The following is a 22,244-nucleotide window of genomic DNA, read 5'->3' on the forward strand; positions in this document are numbered from 1 at the left end:
AGTGACCAAATAAATATTATTTTTCTAAACACCACCATACCAATCTGCGAGTATGCAGGCATAATCATACTAACAATGCCAGTGTTACCTGAATAATGTAAATATTTCATTAGGCTAAAAAGTACAATTTCGGTCACAACTTAGAAAGGGGCTGTCCATAAAGGATTCCAGACTTTGAGGGGCGTAGGGCGTGACATTTTTGTAACAAGAGCGGCAAATTCTTATCTATCCGTCCTGCTATTATCAAATTATATGTTGATTCTTTTTTGTCAATACATACCTATTCCTGGCATCTTATTCGTGATACTTTGCAAGAAGCGTCTAAAATTGGTAGTAATTAAATGGTAACTCTACAAGAGATGGGTTGCACTTCAATTTCAATCTCATGAAGTTATGTGAGTTTATTTAGATTAAACGATATCAGATGCTGATTCTTATTTGTCAATACTTGGTATTAATAATTTGCAAAAACCTTTGGCAAAAACTTTTGAATGCTTTCGAAGTCTGGCATAGCATAAAAACAAGAAATATTTATTATTAATATTATTAATTTATATCGCGTCCTATGCATAGCTTCAGGAGCGCTTGGTTAATCAATGCCTTTTGACGTTTCTGTAGGCCTGGATAAACAAATTTGTACAAATTTCAGAAACATTAATTTTATTTTATGAATACCTAAAAAAGAAGTGTGTAATTAACTGTCATAACCGCAGAAAGTTGATACATTTATTATTTTCTTTTATAGCCTTCTTAATTTTGGCTAATGCATTGCCTTTAGCTCATCGCATGACATACTATTATATCAACGTTGTTATTTTTGTTGTTGTTAATATTATTAATAAGTATTTGTCAAATATCTTTTATAAACGAAAAGAAATATCAAAAGCCTCTTCAAATCAAAACAAAATGAAAATGTATACATTGAGATATATTAAGTATACATTTTAAGTCATTCAAATATGATTGAGATACCTCTTTTCTTTGCAGGCAATTGATGGGTCCATTCTCTGACAAAACTTTTCCTGGTCTTTTTTCCCTGAAAATTTTCACTTTCTTACTTTCCAATAATTATCAACATTTCTCCATCACCTGCGATGTCTAGAGAGGATTTGAAGACCATCAGTTTCTGTTTTCAGAATTCTTTGAGGAGCATTTTGGAAACTACTTCATGCAAATAAATATATCGTTTGATGGACAGTTAATTAATTTTCTCTATTTTTATTGTTTGAATAATTTTTTAGCCAGGGTTTCTCACGTAATTCATAATGTGCAGTACACTCAGTTGTTCATTTGGTTTATTTCTTTTTAATTTTCAATTCTCCAGAACTTGCTCTTGCTCTTTCCACATTTACAGACAGCAAACATCGGACTAATCAGACTGAGCTTAAGACGTTATTGAAAATAAACATACATACGTGTTTGTATACATAAATATGTACCTCCTAATTTGATTATGTCCTATTCAACGTTTTATACATTATATAAAAACACTACACATATATAATATATATTTCAAATAACATATATAAAATACAAAAAATATAATTATATAGACATCATTCTATACATATATAAAGCACGTACATACGTAATAAATAGCAAAAACATAATTATACAAAACGCCCTTACAGCATTGTAGTACGGTTACAATTTGATTACAATTTGATCTGCCGGAATATATAAATCCTAAAACTTTACTAAAACAAGCAGCCATGACTTCCTCGGACCGAATATGTATCGCCTCCAATGTGAATTTCATACGACACAAGTTTTATTAATGTATCTGCTGTTGAAATTAGAGAGCTATCGAGTTTTATTAGGTGATTTTATTTATCCTTGTAAAAATAATAGTAAGAACAAACAAGTAGACCAAGTATGTGTATTGTGTATTGTATTGTATGGTGTATTGTGTATTCATGTATTGGTATTCTTACCGTATTGTAATTGTTATATTGTATTTTATTGTATATTCGTATTGTAATTGTTAGTTAATATAATTATATTGTATTGTTTTGTGTATTCATTCTTGTATTGTATTGTATCTTAAATTATATTGTGTTTGGTTTGTTTTGTATGAAATGGTGTACTGTACTCAGTCAGTACTGTGTGTGGTATCAGTAACTGTACCTATGTGTACTGACACTGTTTGTATGTCAGTTTTATTGGTTGGTTGGTTAAAAAAAAATGTTCCTTGTATTTGTATCCGACTTACAAATTACTATAAAAATAAATAAATGATGGCCTAACTAATTTACAAAAGACATTGAAATTTTATTTTAATTTTAGTACCATTATTTATATTATTAATGTTTAATGTATAATAGTTACCTAGTTATTAGCTTGTCTGCTATTTTCATTAAAAAATGTTAGCTTTTATTTGTATTTCTTTCTATCACTTACCATCACTTAGTTAATAATATCACTGCTATCTTCTTAAATTATGGCCCATATAAGTAAAGATGAGTAAGTATTATTAAAATAAGTATTTTGTTATTGAGAATGACATCTTGATTCTTCCTGCTTGATCAATTTATTTAAAATGAATTAAAATTTAATATATATTTATTTATTAATATTAATAATCATTCAAGACCTAGAGTAGTCCAACTTTTGATCATTTAGTTAAATTTAAAATTTATCATAACTCCTATTCTTCGTCTGATGATGTCTTTGAAACTCTCAGCAATTTGTTACTTGACTGGATGATTAAGTATCGTCAAACTATGACATTTGTTATATAGAAGAACAACCAATTTAAGTTTTTTCATTAACTAAATAATTTGAAAATAGATGTTAAATTAATTAAAATGGAGCCTGACTTAATAAAATTTACAGTGTCACAATCATTTACAGTGTCACAATCGTCATTGTCACATCTATTTCTACTATCCATAACCACTCTATTCTCATAGCAACCACACATACTCAACTTGACCTCCACTACAGACAAAAAAAAACATGATGAGGCATATGACATCAGCAGAAGCTTCCAGACTGCCATATCAACAGGTGGCAGACGTTCTTGAGACCGACATTGTCCGGGGGCTGTCTGTTCATGAAGCCGAGCTGAGGAGGAAGAACCACGGAGCCAACGAATTCGAAATATCAAATGATGACCCTCTTTGGAAAAAATATCTGAGACAGGTGCTGCTGATGATGATGTTGATAGTGATGATAATCTATCATATCATTCATCCTCTTCATCATGTATGCAGTCTAGACATTGAAACATGCTGACGAACATAGATAGTCACATATTTAGTAACATCATCATCACACAGTCATCATCGTCATCCAAATTTCCATCATCATCACCACCACTCTGACGTCATCATTCATGCAGTTCAAGGAGCCGTTGAATTTGTTGTTGCTGTGTTCAGCAGCCATCAGTCTCCTCATGAAACAGTTTGATGATGCCATCAGTATATCAGCTGTTAGTTGCTGCTGCTGCTGCTGATGATGATGATGATGATGATGATGAGGAGGAGGAGGAGGAGGAGGAGGATAAATTGAAAACACTTTACTTATGCCTGCATTAAATAGTTCTTGTATGTCAGGGACTACTCAATTCCAATTAAGAAGAACTAACCTTTTTAATAAATCATGAAATTATTATAAGTATATATATATACATTTATGTATATAAATAATAATTCATTCATTTATATATAAGTTGTTATTTCCTGCAAAGTATTTGGTTATTTAAATATTTATACATTTCCTGATCATTCCATTAATATTTAACATTATCTTTTATATAATTGCAGGCAATAATTATCGTAGTCACAGTGGCATTTGTCCAGGTCGGTTCTGTTTTAGACTCTATTGTAAGATTGTATGAGCATTGAGTTGCAAAAATGTTTCCATGCAACTGTCGTATTAAAAACCATGTGTGTGTATGTGTGCGCGCGTGTGTATTTGTGTGCGTGCGCGCGCGTGTGTGTATATGCGCGTATGTGTGGATGTTATTATTGCTCTTATTTCATTGTTTATTGAACATCGTATTATTATGGCAAAACAACAATGCATCTAAAAATGCATCAATACAGGCATACAAACGTTTGTACATATGTGTGCAAACATCTATACACGCATACACACATGCATATGCGCACATACAAATATTCATAAATGGACATAAGCTGTAAGTATGTACACAAGCTTGTATGACTCAATGCATCTCTACGTTTTTACATTTAGGCAAGCATAGAGACACACGTACATACACATAGTGAAAGATAATGATACACAGACATACACACGCACGCACACATATATACACACGTGCATGTGTACTTTCTACTCATACAGGAATATAGATCAGAAAAATCATTAGAAGCATTAACTAAATTGGTACCTCCTAAGTGCCACTGGTTCGTTTATTATTATTATCATCATCATCGTTATTATTATTATGTTTATTAATATATATATATAATTATTGCCATATTGGCATTGTCCTTGTAAGAGGTTATTCAAGATTTTTTTACCTTTTTCTGAACTGTTCGACATTTTTAACCTTTCCCATTGCAAATATTTCTTGTTTTTCTGCAACTTTCATGTCACATTATCATTGCTAACAGCTGCTCTTTCACAAAAATATTTATTGGGATATAGAAAGTTAGGTCATCGAGTTAGCTCAGTCGGCAGAAGTGTTGCTCAATAATAAATAAATAAATAAAATAATACAAACATTTGTTATGCAACTTGGATGTAGAGGAAATAAAGTTTATGTTACAAAAACAATTTATTCAAACATTTAAAAAGTATCAATAAATTATATCTTATCTGTTGAATAAGTTGCTTGTAATTAACTTCTCGGAATTCCAATTCTACAGAAACATACATACATACGTTCATGAACACATTCATCGATTCACGTACATCAACACACACTCTCACGCACTCACACACACACACACATGCATACACACGCGTTCTCTCCCATACACGTACATTCACACATACACGTACACACACACAGCATACGAGATGGTACATTGGAGACCTTCCTAGCTCGAGATTTGGTACCAGGTGACATAGTCATCCTGAATGTCGGAGACCGTGTGCCTGCTGATCTCAGACTGTTTGAGGTTGGTTCGATTCGTGAGCTGATTGTTTAGTTGATGGTGAGGTTGATTAGTGGAGATGGTTTGATTGATTGATTGATTGATTGATTGATTGGTTGATTGATTGATTGATTGATTGATTGATTGATTGATTGATTGATTGATTGATTGATTGATTGATTGATTGATTGATTGATTGATTGATTGATTGATTGATTGATTGATTGATTGATTGATTGATTGATTGACTGACTGATTGATTGACTGATTGATTGACTGATTGATTGACTGATTGATTGCTTGATTTATTTATTCATCTATTTACTGATTGATTGGTTGATGGTTGATTGATTGATTGAATGGTTGGTCGAAGGGTTTTTTGTTTGAGACAAATGATTAATTGATTGTTTGAATAGATTGTTAGATTGATTAACTGGTTGAAAGCCTGATAGATGGATTGATTTTTATTTGATTGGTAGATGTATCAATGGATTGTTTTTTTAACTGGTTGGTTGATTGATTGATTGATTGATTGATTGTTGATTGATTGATTGACTGATTGATTGATCGTTCACATGGTTAATTGCATGGATGGCTGGCTAAATTAATGATCATTGATCGAATAGACGAACTAAAAAAAAGTTTCTAACAACGTAAAAAAATGAATGAAAATCGCTTTCGTTATTATTTTTTATTGTCGCATGTGATGTTGATGGTGTGATGACGATGATGATTTGATGATGAGGGTGATGATGATGATGGTGATGATTACGATGATGACGGTGGTGATGATGGTGGTGGTGATGATGGTGGTGGTGATGATGGTGGTGGTGTGATGATGAGGATTAAGATAATGATAACACGAATATCATGATGCTTTTTGATAAACAATAAGTAATATGCGGGAAAAATTTGAAAAATAACATCATCATCGATAACAATAACAAAAATTATAATAATAATAATAATTATTATTATTGTTTTTAGTGATAATAATATTAAAAATAATAATAATAGCAGAAAGGAAGATGAACAGTTGTTGTTAATGCACAAATTTTTAGGCTTAAGGGGGATTTTTCGCTCAATGTTAATCAATATATGGGTGAGCAAGCGAATGGATGAATGAATGAATGAATCGGTGAATGATTGAGTGATTGAGTAGGGGAATGAATTAGTGAATGAATCAATGATTGATTGAGTTATTGAATGAACGAATAAAAAAATGAATGAGTGAGTGTTTGAATGGGCAGATGAATAACGAGCAAAAAAACGATTAAGTGAACGAATGAATGAATGAATGAGTGAATAATTGATTGATTAAAAGAAGAATGACTGAATGAATGAATGAATGAATAAGCTAGTGATGAAATGAATGAATTAATGATTTGGATAGACATAAATAAAAATCCGAATGACCTTCTGACTATATAAATTAATCATCTTGAACTTCTTTGCTTAATGAAGTTGTTTGTTAATAATCTTTAAAACCGGTTAATAAATTTCATAATTATTATTATTATTATGTTTTATTATTATTATTGTTGTTGTTGTTGTTGTGGATTTTTGTTATTATTTTTGTGTTTGTCACACACATATGCATATATTGATTGGCTTAAAAAATTTGGTTTATGCTAATACTAACATGTATTTGAACGGCTAAATAAATATATTATGTTAATGCAACAAACATGTTTAATTGTGAGTAGTCTGTGTGTGTGTGTATCTAAGTTTGTTAGTTTGTGTGTCTATGTGTATGTGTGGGTCTCCTCTTTGTATGTCTGTGTATGTATTGCTTTGCATGCGTGTTTCTGTGTGTGCTTGTGTGTTTTGGTTTCAACATTTAGAATTATGTACTCTGACTTTTTGATTTAACTTTTTTTTTCTCGTTAGTCTATTTATTTTCTTTATTTGCATTTGTCAATTAACCATTCAATCTATCAGCCATCCATCCATTCAATCAACCATCTATTCAATTAACCATCCATTCAATCAACTACTCATAAATCAGCCATTTGTTAAATAAAGCATTCAATCAACTATTGAATCAACCATTCAATCAATCACTCACTCACTCAACCAACCAACCACCCGACCAGGCAAACGACCTATCAATAGATGAATCGAGTTTCACAGGTGAGCCAGAGCCCGTATTGAAGAGCAGTGACACGACGAACCCCTCCGTGAACGCCATCGTCCACCTCACCAACCTTGCATTCATGGGCACACTGGTCAGGTGTGGCAATGGAAAGGTTTGTCTTTCTATTGCAACATGCACTGTGTGTGTCTTAGTTTGTTTGTTTGTCTGTGTACGTGTGTGTGTCAACTTTTACTCCATGTTTACCCTATTTTGATTTTCAGCAACGATTTTGTTGTGTGTCAATGACATTTTATCTCCCGTTATCCTGCTATTGCAAGTTCTTCAACACCATCATTACAACTGACCTCTTTCTCTAGTGACTCAAAATTGCAATGCACTGTTTTGGTTTTAAACTGCAGATGTTACCTCACAAAGCTTTTAATATATTTCTGTATTTTTTCGTATATATCTGTCCTGTGTGCGTGTGTTTGTATCTGTGTGTGTTGTGTGTGCGTGTGCGTGTCTGTGTGAATGTGTGCGTGTCTGTGTGAATGTGTGCGTGTGTGTCTGTGTGTGTATTGCATAACAATGCTGGTTCTATATCACCTCGTGTTTTTTCACTATTGTATTGTTCATATGATGGAACAATATCATTAATTTTTAAAATTTTAGCTAATGACTGATAGTTAAAAATTAATTAACCAATTAGCTTATTTATTGAATGATCTACTTGCAGGGTATCGTCATAGGAACAGGTGAGAACTCTGAGTTTGGCGAGGTCTTCAAAATGATGGAGTCGGAAGAGGTTTGATTTTCTTTCCATTCCTACACACTGGCATGGCATGGCACATGTCCCGCACATGCATGCATTTGCATACCTACGCCTATTTGAACATCCTTCCTCCAATGCGAGGAGTGCGTGCTTTTAAAATAAAATAAAAATATGTAGTACAGTACAACGGAGGAACTCGAGCAGTGCATAGGCGCATGTGCCACACTACATTACCTGCTCGGTATTTGTAGTGTCATTACTTTTCAGCAACACACCTACACGTGTCGCCCACCCATCCATTCAGGCCCCGAAGACCCCCCTGCAGAAGAGCATGGGTGTGTTGGGCAAGCAGTTGTCCTTCTATTCGTTCTGCATCATTGGATTCATCATGTTGTGCGGCTGGCTACAAGGAAGGGCGATACTGGATATGTTCACCATTGGAGTTAGGTGTGTGTTTCTGTTTCGATATTCGTGTGTCTGTATATATCTGTGTGTGTGTGTGTGTGTGTGTGTGTGTGTGTGTGTGTGTGTGTGTGTGGTGTGTGTTTATATGTTTATATATGTGTGTGTGTGGTTTGTGTGTGTGTGTGTCCGTTTGTGATAATTTGTTTAAACAAACGTTTTGAATTTCTATTTCGTTTGCTTGTTTTAATTTTGTTTTGCATGTGTGTTTTTGCATGTTTTATTGTGTGATTGTGTTAAGACCATGCATTATTTGGTCAGTCTTTTTTTTACATTATATTTGGTTTTCACAATTTTTTTTATAATTTTTATTTATTTCAGCACAATTTGTTAAATCAACTGCAGTAAGCTGCATGAATGTTAGATTAATTAATCGACGGGCCTATTGAAACACATTCACCAACTTGCACATCACTCTTGAATGGTTTCATTTGTTAGTCTGGCAGTGGCCGCCATCCCTGAAGGTCTGCCGATTGTCGTAACTGTCACCCTGGCCATCGGAGTTATGCGTATGGCTAAGAAGGAAGCCATTGTTAAGAAACTTCCCATTGTAGAGACTCTTGGTTAGTTGGTTGGACGGCTGGTTTGTTGGCTGGTCAGTCGGTCGGTTGGTCAGTCAGTCTGTTAATTGGTTGGTTGCTTGACTGCTTGGTTGATGAACATGACTGTTTGAATTAGTTGGTTGATTTGATGGATAACGTTTGTTTGATCGTTGAGTCAAGTAAAATTGATTTCGTTTATCGTTGAGTTGAATTGGTTTTGATTGATCGATTGTTTTTGCCACTCTGAGATTGTTCCGTAGTTTGATAAGCAGTTTGCGTTCGCTTGCATTGCCGATGCATTGAATGATTCATGCACGTAATAAATTAAAAAATCTCGCACCGCAGGTTGTGTGAATGTGATATGTTCAGACAAAACAGGCACGTTAACAAAGAATGAGATGACCGCCACACACTTGTACACTAGTGGTGGCCAGGTTCTTGAGGTCAGTGCTTCTGTCCATCAATGGCTGATTCTTTGTGTTATCACTATTTCTTTGCTTTTTGAACTTAATAATAAATTAATTAATTAATTTAAATAACTATTTATCATGTGGCTGAACTGTTCACTCCATTGTCTAGTTCATCGCCCATCATTAACCTCACTCCCCTGTATGCTACATGCCAGGTGTCGGGAGTGGGCTACAACAGCACGGGTGAGATTATGCTCGATCATGCAGCAATCAGAGCTCACACAAATAGGTCAATTCAGAAGCTAATCGAGGTCGGTGTCATCTGCAACAATGCACACATCAGTGGAGGTCAGCTTCAAGGTCAGCCAACTGAAGGAGCTCTATTGGCGGTCGCCATGAAGGTGAAGGACATTTGTTTGCGTCCATTTTTTCATTTTGTGTTTTATCATTTGTTTAGATTAGCTTTCATTTATTTATTTATTTTTAAACTCTTTTGTTTTATGGACGTTTAGTTTATGGTTTGACTTTTATATTTATTATGGTGTAATGTCATTACAAATACACATTACTTAGGAAAATATTAATAAACTCTGAAAAATTCCTAGGCAGATAAGCAAAGCCAAAAAGTGGCTTTAAATTTAAAGGGGCTTTGAATTTAACCAAGAAAACACCTATGTAGCAATAACATAATTTTAAATTTGTATTCTTGTTATAAAACAAAGTTAAAAGTATTTGACACACAAAGAAATTTTTAGCTGCAAAAAATTTATTTACAATTTCTGACTGATTGAGATTAAACTGTTGAAAAAATCTGATAACAATGAAATTTACGTTATTTTTACATCAACTTTGTTAAATATTTTATGTTTTTATAATAATAATAATAATAGTAGTAGTAGTAATAATAATAATAGTTATGCGATTGCGTATCTTTAGTAATTGTGCAACTGTTAGTACCATTTAAAATATTTATAATATCATCTTTGTTAGATATTATCAAATCATCAGCAGCAGCAGAAATATTCAAGTTAAGATGAAACAGTAATTTGATATTCATCTGGATGTTGTTTATTAATTCGTGAATTTAATAAATAAATAAATTAATTAATTTATTTATTTATTTATTAATTTATACTAACGTATCAATGCACGCACAAACAAGGCGAACCTGGACAAAGTGAGATATGAATATGAAAGAGTACATGAGTGGCCGTTCAACTCCGACACCAAGTACATGGTGGTCAAGTGCACCCCTCTCTACGACCAGGTGGGGTGGGGTGCTCATTAACATATGTTAATGACGATTGCGAATAAATTCATTTAATTGCTCTTATCTTTATTCTTAATATTTGTTTATTCTGTTTGTTTGGAGATGGTACTTTTCAATGTTTTCTTGAATGGCTTCAACCGTGTTCATCATCACAAGAGCAGCTAAAAATAACTTTCATCATAAATGACATAATCATAATTTATATTATCATAAATCAGAAACTTCAAATCAGCATCGTTATCAAAATTCACACATCCTGGTCATCGTCATCATCATCATCATGAAAATCTGTCTAGACGACTCATGTCTTCTTCATGAAAGGATCGCTAGAGGCAGTCTTGAGGCTGTGCTCCAAGTTTCTGACGTCGGCTGGCACGGAGGAGGCACTCCTACCCAGACATGAGCAACAATTCAAACAGCAGGCTGTTGACATGGGCTCGTCTGGACTGAGAGGTCTTATATAAATTTTATAAAAATGTTTATTTGTGTGTGTGTGTGTGTGTGTGTGTGTGTGTGCGTGTGTGTGTGTGTGTGTGTGTGCGTGTGTGTGTGTGTGTGTGTGTGTGTGTGTGTGTGTGTGTCGAGTATGTGTAAATGTTAGTCTATGTGCTTGCTCGTGTTTTTGGTTGTTAGATTTTTTTTAATGTTTTAATTGACCTGCTATCAATCAAAACTAACTGTTTTTATTTCTATATACCTTGTGGAATGCATTGCCATATTTTTGCCCTATTTTATTTAACCTTGTAACCTTGTAACAAACTGTATTTGGTCTGATTTTAAAAATTAAAAAATAACATACGTGTATACATATACATACAAACGATGAAAACATAAAAAAATCTAACATTATTTAGTCATTCATTCGTTTATTTATTCATGTTAACAAAATGACAATGAGGACAATGTGATGATGATGATTAGACTTATAAAAATAGCAGTCCTCATTATGATTTAAATAACAAATCAATGGTGTATATACATTCATACAAACAAATCTTTTTAACATATGTTCAGCAGTTTTTCATATCTACCTGCTTGTCTATCTGTTTACCGATTTAAACATTTATTCAAGCATACTTCCATTTATTCATTTACACACACATACACACACACAAACACACACATACACACACACAAACACACACACTTATTCTTATAAACAAACCAGTCCTAGCCCTGGCTTATGGTCCCCACGAAACAAGCATGGTGTTCGTCGGGCTGGTGGGTATCATCGACCCCCCTAGAGAGGGGGTGAGGGAGGCCATTATGCTCCTTCAACATTCAGGTGTCAGGGTTAAGATGCTGACTGGTGACGCCGAAGAAACCGCCCTGTCCATAGGTTGGCTGCCTGCTTGAGTGGGTGGATAGATAATTGGATAGATGGATGGACGAATGAGTGGATGGATGGACGGGTGGAAAGAATGATAGATGAAAAATTATAAATGGGCGGGTAGACACTTCTGGAGTTATTTGTCTGTATACTTATTCTGCTTTTTACTAAACAGATGGCTATGATATATTCTTCTTCATAAATGAATGTCAGGTGAACTCATTTCATTGCTTTGTAACATTACAGCTAATTAATTATCTAACTCCAATGTTCTAACTCCAGCGTTATACATTTCTAATGTCTTTTCATGTTTTCTTATGTTTGGATGTGTTTAGCACCTCACACCTCATGTATTCCTTCATAAATCTTAATTACCTTATTATCGCTGCCACACTAAGTTAGCCACGTTCTTCTAATGAATGAATTAATTAATTAATGAATGAATTAATGAATGCATGAACGAATGGATGAATGAATGAATGCATGCATGCATGAATGAATGGGTAAATAAATAAACGCAGACATGAATGAATGGATGAACGGATGATTTGTAACATCACTATTTTTTAACAGGTCATAAATTGGGCTTATATGCAACTGACCGAGAAGCTATGTCTGGTCAGTGCCGCTATTATTATTATTGGTATTTTTGCTAAGGGTAGTAGTATTAGTAGTTGTAGTAATAGTAGTAGTAGTAGTAATAGTGGTGGTGGTAGTAGTAACAGTATTTAACTATGTTATTTCATTACTTTTTCACTGGCACAGTTATTAATTTTTCTGAAACACTTGCAATCCCCCACCACCAACCACCAACCACAACCACCAACGGCTGCAGGCGACCAGATAGAGCAGTATGACGTTGAAAGGTTGAGCAATCTCATTGACCACATCTCTGTTTTCTACCGAGTCAGTCCTAGGCACAAGTTGAAAATCGTCAAGGTGGTTGCTGTTTGCTGCTGTTGTGTTCATACGTGTGCACGTTTGTGTGCGTGTGTGTGTGTAGTGTGTATGTGTGTAGTGTGTAGTGTGTATGTGTATATGTGGGTGTGCGTTTGTGCGAGTAGTGTGTGTGTGTGGACGTTTGTGTAAATATATAAATGTCCTGATCGTCGTAATCTATTCATCAGGCCCTGCAGAAGAAAGGTCACGTGGTAGGAATGACGGGTGATGGAGTGAATGACGCAGTGGCCCTGAAGAGTGCTGACATCGGCATCTCCATGGGCACGACAGGGACCGACGTTTCGAAGGAGGCCGCCGACATGATCCTTGTGGACGACAACTTCGCCACCATCCTGTTAGCTGCCGTTCATTATATTACTAACATCACTAGCAACACTTTTCATTTTGATCTGGTTTGTGGAAGTGCATGTGTATGTCCTGGTTATGACATTAAACTGACCCTCACTGCCTTGTGAGTGATGTTGGATCATCAAAGGCTAGGCCCTCCGCTTATAACTGTGGTTGCGTAAGGAAGGGCGTCCTGTGTAAAAATTAGCCAATAAAATATTTATGATGACAAACCGTTATTTCGGTTTCGGTTTCATCATAGGTAGCCAAACGGCGACCCCCGATCTAAACGTGTATTGTTGTTGTTGTGGAAGTGCATGCATGTATGTATGTGGGAGTGTCTGTTAGTATTAGTATTGCGTATGCTTGTTTTAACCTGGTGTACCTGACTTGATCACAAGCTCAGCCATTGAAGAAGGTAAGGGAATCTTCTACAACATCAGAAATTTCGTCAGCTTCCAACTGAGCACGTTAGTCTCTGCTGGTGTTCTTATTTGCTTCAATTTCAGTTGCCGACACCTCCATTTGTTTGTGCTGTTGTTGGCCATTTTGTTGAGTTGTCCATACAATAGTTCACTCGTTAATTCTTTCAATTACGATAGCTGCTCTGTTGTTTGCTTGCTTGCTTATTTTTTTGTTTTTACAGTTAATCATTTAACCAGTATATCAAGGTGTATAAATGCATGCATTCATTCTCGTATAAACGTACACACACACACACACACACACACACACACACACACACACACACACACACACACACAACAACAACAACAACACACACACACGTGTATACAAATGTTTGTGCACACACGTAATTGTACACAAACACAAATTGTTAGGAGCATAGCAGCCCTCACCCTCATCACTCTCTCGACCATCATGCAACTACCCAACCCACTGAACGCCATGCAAATCCTCTGGATCAACATCATCATGGATGGTCCGCCCGCCCAGAGGTACGTCATGATGATGGAAGTTATAATAATAATATTAATAATTATAATAAGAATAATAATAATAATGGTGATGGTGGTGATATTTGAATGAAGATAGTGTTAGTGGAACTTCAGTGAGGATTGGATACTACTCTAAAAAAAACCGACATGCACTGTTTGCCTGTGTGTGGGGTGGGCGTTATGGATACACATTATTAGAGAATACTTGCAAATCAGTGGCCGCTCGTTAAGATGCCTCATTTGTGGAAAACTAATGATATTGTTTAATAATCACCATCCACATCATCATTTTGATAATCATCGTCATCACCATGGCAACCAACTAACCAACCAACAAACAAACAAACACCTAACAATTGAAGTTTGGGCGTCGAACCGGTAGACCACGACGTGTTGAAACAACCGCCACGCTCGTCCAAGGAGAGAATCATCACCAAATCCCTCCTCATCAACGTCATCGTTTCCGCTGCATTCATCGTTGCTGGCACTCTCTGGATCTTCTGGAAGGAGGTCTCGTTATTGTTATTATTATTGTTGTTGTTGTTGTTGTTGTTGTTGTTTTCTGTTAAATACTAAGAAGTGGCAACTACACGCTGATAGAGTGCGCGCGAATACTCACAAAAGCACGCATCACACACGTCACATGTTTGTTTGTATGTATGTACGTGTGTGTGTGTCTGCGTGTGTGTATGTATGTATGCATGTATGCATGCATGTATGTATGTATGTATGTATGTATTCATGTGATAGGCCGAGATCTATTTGCATTAAAACCCTGTTACCGCAGCAGCAGTACCAGTTGCCTTGATCATCATTGCACCATCATTATGATAACGTGATGATGAGGATGGAGACAGGCTGATAAAAGGATGTGTTTGAGATTAAGAAGTTGAGGAAGATGACGATATGATCTGAAAAATGATGATGGTGATGAAATCGGATTAGGATAAGAATATTTTGTTATTATTATTATTGTTATTTTTATTATTGTTATTATTATTGTTGTTATTATTATTTTGTGGTGGATCAGTTGAGTGATGGAAAGATAACGAGACGTGATACGACCATGACATTCACTTGCTTCGTCTTCTTTGACATGTTCAATGCACTCGCCTGCAGATCTCAGGTCTGAAGATGATGGTGAAGATGAGGGTGAAGATGATGGTGAAGATGATGGTGAAGATGATGATGTCGATTACGATGATGATGTATATATAGATGAGTATGATGAGAATGAAGATGTCGATGATGATGATGATGATGTGGTTAAGGATGAAGATGTTGATGATGATGAGGATGAAGAAAATGATAGTCCTTTATGGATTTTGGTGATGATGAATGAAGAGTATGATAAAAGTATTGGAAATAAAAGTAAGCATAGTAGTATAATAAAGCATCAAATAAAAAGGAATGATTTTTAAGAAATTACCTAATAAATAAACATATGTCTGATTGACAGACGAAATCAGTTTTCACCATCGGGCTGCTTTCCAATAAGATGTTTCTCCTGGCAGTTTGTGGTTCTTTGATTGGCCAGTTGCTTGTAATCTACGCCCCGCCCCTTCAGGTCATATTTCAAACGGAGGGACTCTACTTATTTGGTATGCCATTTTATATTGGTTGTTGTTATTCGGAAATGACGTCTGATTGACTGTGTAGTGAGCCCTTATTGATGGATTGATGTTTGGGAAGAATGTTTGATGAGGTGTTAGATGTTTTTATTTATATCAGCTATGGATAAAATAAGTTGTTAAGAATGGTGGTTTTGAATGATGATGAAGAAGATGAAGATGAAGATGACGGGGAAGGTGATGATGAAGAAAAGGAAGATGATGAAGATGTATCGTTGCTGTTTGTGAAACTGATGTTCTTGGTTGTTATGAAGATCCTAATATAGATTATGATGATGATACTATTATAATGATGATAATGGTGATGATGATAATTTGATAATGATGATGATGATGTGGTGGTGATGGTAACACTGTTACAGATTTCATCTTCCTGATAATGCTTACGTCGAGCGTCTTTGTCGTCAGTGAGATTCGGAAATTTGTCGAGCAGACGTTTCAGAGGAGGCGGGAAAAGGAGGAGATGATGAATTCACAGAGAATTGAAAACTACGTATGATGGTGATGTATATGGTGATGATGTTCGTGATGGTTTTGTCATGGTGATAATGTTATTCATGATGATGTCACAGTGATGATGTTACAATGATGATGTCACATTATATTATGTTGATAGCGGTACGACGGGTGGGCTGATGTGCAGGATAATGCGCATGATAAAATATTGTTGGTGGTGATAAGAGTGAGGATGATGAAGAGAGAGAGAGAGAGAGTATCTCAATTTATCTAGTTGTCGGGATAATAAACATGATGAAAAATAAACCATTGAATTAACGATGATGAAAACGATATCAGGAGAACGATAATGATGTCTATAATGATGACGACGACGATAGTTGGAATAACGATGGTGATAATAATAATGATGAAAATCCTAAGAATGAATGCTACAAAGATGACCTACTGTAATGATTATATTTCTGATAATAATGACGATGATCATATTAATAATGATGATGATGATATTGACGATGATTATGATTATGATAATGAAATCGCAAGTAAATAATTTATATTTTCATCTCAAAGACCGTTCGTTAGCTAGAGGGGAATATTCGAGTATACCTCACAGAAATGAAATTTTGTCCAAAAAAAAGTTAATATATCGTTCTAAAAATAACTTCTGATTGACATCTTAAAATCAACGTTTTGATCTTTCTAGGCTGATAATAATAATAATAATAATAATAATAACCTAACAGACATTTATGCATAACGTAAAAGTCATAAATAATGTGAAAGATATAATATTTTTTTTCATATGCACACGATCACATTTCAACTTTTTTTTTTCTTCGTTTAATAATAGTTTTAATAATATTTCATTTTTTGTAAGTACGGTTCTTTTACTTTATTACTGTGTAATTATAAAATGTGAATGTATCGTTCGTTTCACATTTGTAGTCGTCATGTATCTTTATTTTTGGCAATATTGTCAAAAAAATAAAATAAATAAATAGTAATAATAAAATTATTATTATTGCGTTTAGGACATTGTTTAACATTCAAACATTTTAATTTTTTTTAGTTTTCATTATTTTTTTATACCATTTTTAAATATATTAAAATAAAATAAAGACCACGTCTTCACTGATGTTTATTTGTTTATTATTTTCATTATTATTATCATATACGACACACACACACACACACACACACACACACACACACACACACGCATAAACAAACAAACACACATGCAAACAAATTATGACGGTGTGATTTATTACTTTCTAACTAACTGCATAATGGAGTCATATATGTGTGTGTGTGTTTGTTTGTGTGTATGTGTGTGTAATGTGAGAACGAAAGATTGTTACAGAATTTGTAGGAGAAGTATAATGAATGCATCGCAACACGTTACATTATTTAACATCGGTGTAAAATAATGTCCTATAATGATTTCACAATAATAATTTCGTTAGATCTGAGCTAATGCAAAGTAATATTGATTTTTCAATAATTATACCCACACACATACACGCATGTATATATATATATATATACTTACATACGCGTATGTATATATATATAACAATTATATATATATATATATATATATATATATATATATATATATATATATATATATGAAAATATCATATTTCATATTGTTGTCACCCTTGACGTTTGTAACTCCCAACACCAATGTTATAGCTTCAATGATCTCTATTTCCATCGCCAGTGTTCTAGCTTCTAGCGATCGTCAAGTTTTCGTTATTTCATAGGTTCAAGATTTCCGATAGATGAACACAACTGCTTCAAACGTAAACTTTACTGAACGTTTATTTGAAAACCAACTGTACTAGAAGCACTAAACTAATCCAAGTAACTACAGAAAGCACATTTACGTCTTCTCTTCAAACCTGACTGGAAACCTATGTCTTCAAAGTATCGTAAAAATAAGCCTCTATAAGATCCTCTTCTTTAAAACTACAAAACGCGACTCAAATTAATTTCATCCAGTTTAAAACATCAAATTAATTTCATCCAGTTTAAAACATACGGGACCTTCAATATGGTCTAGAGTTGTCCCCGTAGATTATATAAAATTTGAATAATCTGTATTTATTTAAAAAAAGTTCGCAAATTTGCTTTCCAGCTTATATCCCGACACCATCTTCTAAGCCTGATGTTCATACCTGTCTTTATTTTATTTTAATAATTGTTAGTTTCGTCAAAGTACTGACATGATGTTTTCTTTTTTTTTTAATTTTTTTTATTTACGTACTTTATGTTGTAGTTAAGGGTGGCCTATTCACAACTTATTTTGGTTTTCCTTTAGATATAAAAAATGAAAAGAAATAATGAAATGAAAAATTATATATGTATATTATATATATATATATATGAAATTTCGTATACAATATACAAACGCGTGTATGTATAAGGTATATATTTTGTACATATATTTATATATATATATATATATATGTATATATATTTATTTATCTTATATTATCAACATAATTACGAAATTAATGTGATCTAGTTGTTGTTGTCGATGATACTATTGGTGATGATGGTATGGTTATTAACGGGGAAATGTATGATGAGTCGTTCGTTATCATTTGTCCGTACGTTTTGTGGCTGTCAAGTCATTTATCTGAACGTATGCTCCTCTTCCAGACACATAGGAACAGTTTTTGATGTTTTTATCAATTTATTAATATCACCTTTTTATCCATATTTATATGTTTGTGTATACATATGTGTGTATGTACGTATGTGTGTGTTTGTGCGTATATATGTGTGTGTGAGTTTGAACCATTAAACTATATATTACCACCATTTTATATAGCTTATGTGTATATATATTGAATAAATTAGATAAATGTATACATTTTACTCAAAAAATTATTAATTACATTAAAATATTTCACTTGAATATAAACTTTTAAGATATGCCAATTTAATTTTACTTATTAATGTAATGTAATTGGTGTAATTATCGTAACGTAATTGGTGTAATTATTGTAACGTAATTAATGTTATTAATGTATCTATAGCACCTTTTCAATCAAGATCAACATTAGGTTTTATTAGAAAATTGGTGTAATTATTGTAACGTAATTGATGTTATTAATGTATCTATAGCACCTTTTCAATCAAGATCAACATTAGGTTTTATTAGAAAATTCCATATAAATAACATGTGAACAATGTTAATTAGTTTTATTAATTAATTAGTTAGTTAATCAATATAATAATTGATTAATTAATTAATTATGAAATATATTTATTCAAATATAAGTGTATGTACGTATGCTTGTCTGTAAGTACAGTTTTGGTATGCATTTTATTTTTGTGTATTTTTCAATTATTTTTGATAATTCATTCAATTTACTGGATTTTTCGTTTATTTTTGAAATTATTTATTCACCTATTTTTTATATATTTTTATTCATTTATTTATTTCAATTCATATATTTATTCATTTGATTATTTATTTATGCAGTTCATGTTCACCATCCAGCTCTAGAACGCATATATATATATATAGATATTGGTAGAAGACCATATTTTGTAAAGTATTGTATAAATTCTACCGAATTGTTGGTATTTATGAATTTAAAGTTTGTTTTTTCAATTTCCCTTTCTAGAATTTTCTGAAAATTATTCAATTTATAGAAAATAGAATTATTATCCAAGTTCATCATGCTAATACAATGAAACTTGTTATCTAAATTTATCATGAAGATAGGCCTTATTTTAATTTGCACAAATCATCTTCAGTGCAGGTTTGGTTTGTATTGTTTCTTTAAACAAGGCAAAGTTAGTTCTTTAGCGAAATGAGTTACTTAGTTGGTGTCATATTCTTCATCTTTGTTGTCATTTTTTTTGTTCTTCATTGTTAAAGAACTTAGTATTAAGGCGTCAAGTTGGCAATGATATAATCATTATTGTTGGACGTTTATTTGGTGTTTATTGATATCTAGTATTAGGACAGCTTCTACAATTTTTGGATGTATTGTGTTGGTGTTTTGATACATTATTTTTTTGTTGCTGTCAAGAATTTGGTGTGTGTTGATTGTAAGTAAGATTTGATGGCTCCTCTCTGTGTATGCATTGTGAGACGTTTTGATAGGGACGTCTTACTTTCGTTTTGTCGTAACACCAATATACAAATGTTTTGCTTTGTTTAAAGAAACTATCTATACCAAACCTGCACTAAAGATGATTTGTAAAAAATCGAAATAAGGCCTATCTGCATGATGAATTTGGATAAAAACAGTTTCATTAAATTTTCATGATGAACTTGGATAATAATTCTATTTTCAATAAATTGGACAATATCCAGAAACTTCTAGTAAGAAAATTCAAAATACAAACTTTAAATTGATTAATGCCAAAAATTCGGTAGAATTTATACAATACTGTATGTATATATATATATATATATATATATAAAATAAAATATATATATATATTATTGAGTAAATCAGATAAATATGTATATATATATATATATATATATATTATATGTACACATATAATTTATTTTATATGCATTTCATATTATGTATATAAAATTTATATTGTATAAGTAATATTAATGTGTCATGGTTATGACATTAAACTGACCCTCACTGCCTTGTCAGTGATGTTGGATCATCAAAGGCTAGGCCCACCGCTTATAACTGTGGTTGCGTAAAGAAGGGCGTCCTGCGTAAAAATTAGCCAAATAAATTACTTATGATGAATGGCGTCGAGGGGTATTTCGGTTTCATCATAGGTAGCCAAACAGCAACCCCCGATCTTGGGGAAAATGTCGTCTAAACGTGTGTTGTTGTTGTATAAGTAATATTAATGGGTTTTTTTGTCTTTTATTTGTAGACGTTTGAAACTCTATCATTAACAATATAGATAAATTTATGTATGCACTTATATGTTTGTATATGTGAGTGTGTGTGTGTTTGTATATGTGTTTGTATGTGTATATGACGTATACTACAGACATCTTGTATAAAAAATTCATTATTTTAAACAATTTTTTTATTAAAATTAAATAATTGTGAATGGTACATACATTGCTGAGAATAATGAGTTTTTCTTCAAAATAAATTCATCACTATTTTGTATGTTTTATTTAAAATGTTGAAGTCGGATGAAAAATATCCGACCCGTCAAATAATTCCGACTCCAACTCCGGGTAAACGTTTCCGACTCCGAGATTCGAATTCCAGAAAAATTTTTCAACTTTTTCATCATAATTTTACTTATATATCATTACTAGATAAAAAATCTTTTAAAAAACACTTATAATCTGTTGGCGTAATTTTGTTCTTAGTAAAATTACTTTATATTTTTGTTTCAAAATATATTGAAACAAAATTATGTGGTTTTATTCACATTCATCATCATCGGCGGGATTTTAAGATGCGACGATACTTTTCCACAACTTTCTATCTTTTGCAAGCTTGGTCAGTTTTTCAAGTAGTTGCTCTTTCTCCATCTTCATATGTTTGAGATGCTGGTGGATTTTGTCTCTGTGTATCAAAGGTGGTCTGCCTTGTTTATTTTGTCCTGTTTCTGGTTTATAGAGGACATACATGTTTGCTAGCTCTTTCTTCCATGCGAAAACCTAATGGCCTATTAATTTTAATTGCTTTTTCTTGATAATTTTGCTAATTTGGATCTGGCAAATTGTTTTATAGAGTTGGAAGTTTGTCATATGAGCTTCGGTTTGATTGATTCCCAACATGATCCTACAGCATTTCCTGGCAAAGATGTCAAGTTTTTCCTTTATGGCGAATGTGTGGGTCCATGATTTTCAGCCGTAGAGCAGCACTAATATACGTGCTGCGTTGAATAGTTGCACTTTCAGCTTTTATTTTGCTTCGGATGTTAGAATATTTTTGAGCCTGCTGAATGCTGCCCAGGCCAAAGCGATTCGATTTTCAACATCTTTTTGAGTTGATATTATAAAGGATC

At 33.2% G+C, this 22,244-nt stretch overlaps 1 protein-coding gene across 1 annotated transcript; it reads left to right on the top strand.

The window, feature by feature from the left end:
• Window positions 1-2,952: 2,952 nt before the first annotated feature.
• Window positions 2,953-16,308, top strand: HELRODRAFT_108452 (hypothetical protein; the record flags this gene model as incomplete). Its single annotated transcript, XM_009032252.1, has 23 exons — window positions 2,953-3,144; window positions 3,344-3,433; window positions 3,768-3,803; window positions 4,312-4,373; window positions 4,985-5,093; window positions 7,166-7,318; window positions 7,883-7,951; window positions 8,223-8,365; window positions 8,819-8,943; window positions 9,268-9,365; window positions 9,548-9,733; window positions 10,495-10,599; window positions 10,899-11,055; window positions 11,771-11,941; window positions 12,506-12,550; window positions 12,768-12,871; window positions 13,060-13,226; window positions 13,621-13,689; window positions 14,062-14,178; window positions 14,541-14,688; window positions 15,209-15,304; window positions 15,638-15,779; window positions 16,172-16,308. Exons 1-23 carry the CDS (start codon window positions 2,959-2,961, stop codon window positions 16,306-16,308), a joined length of 2,715 nt encoding a protein of 904 aa, XP_009030500.1. The 5' UTR covers window positions 2,953-2,958.
• Between the last annotated feature and the right edge of the window lie 5,936 nt (window positions 16,309-22,244).

This window comes from Helobdella robusta, assembly GCF_000326865.2.
Source record: "Helobdella robusta unplaced genomic scaffold HELROscaffold_8, whole genome shotgun sequence".
Lineage (NCBI taxonomy): Eukaryota > Metazoa > Annelida > Clitellata > Rhynchobdellida > Glossiphoniidae > Helobdella > Helobdella robusta.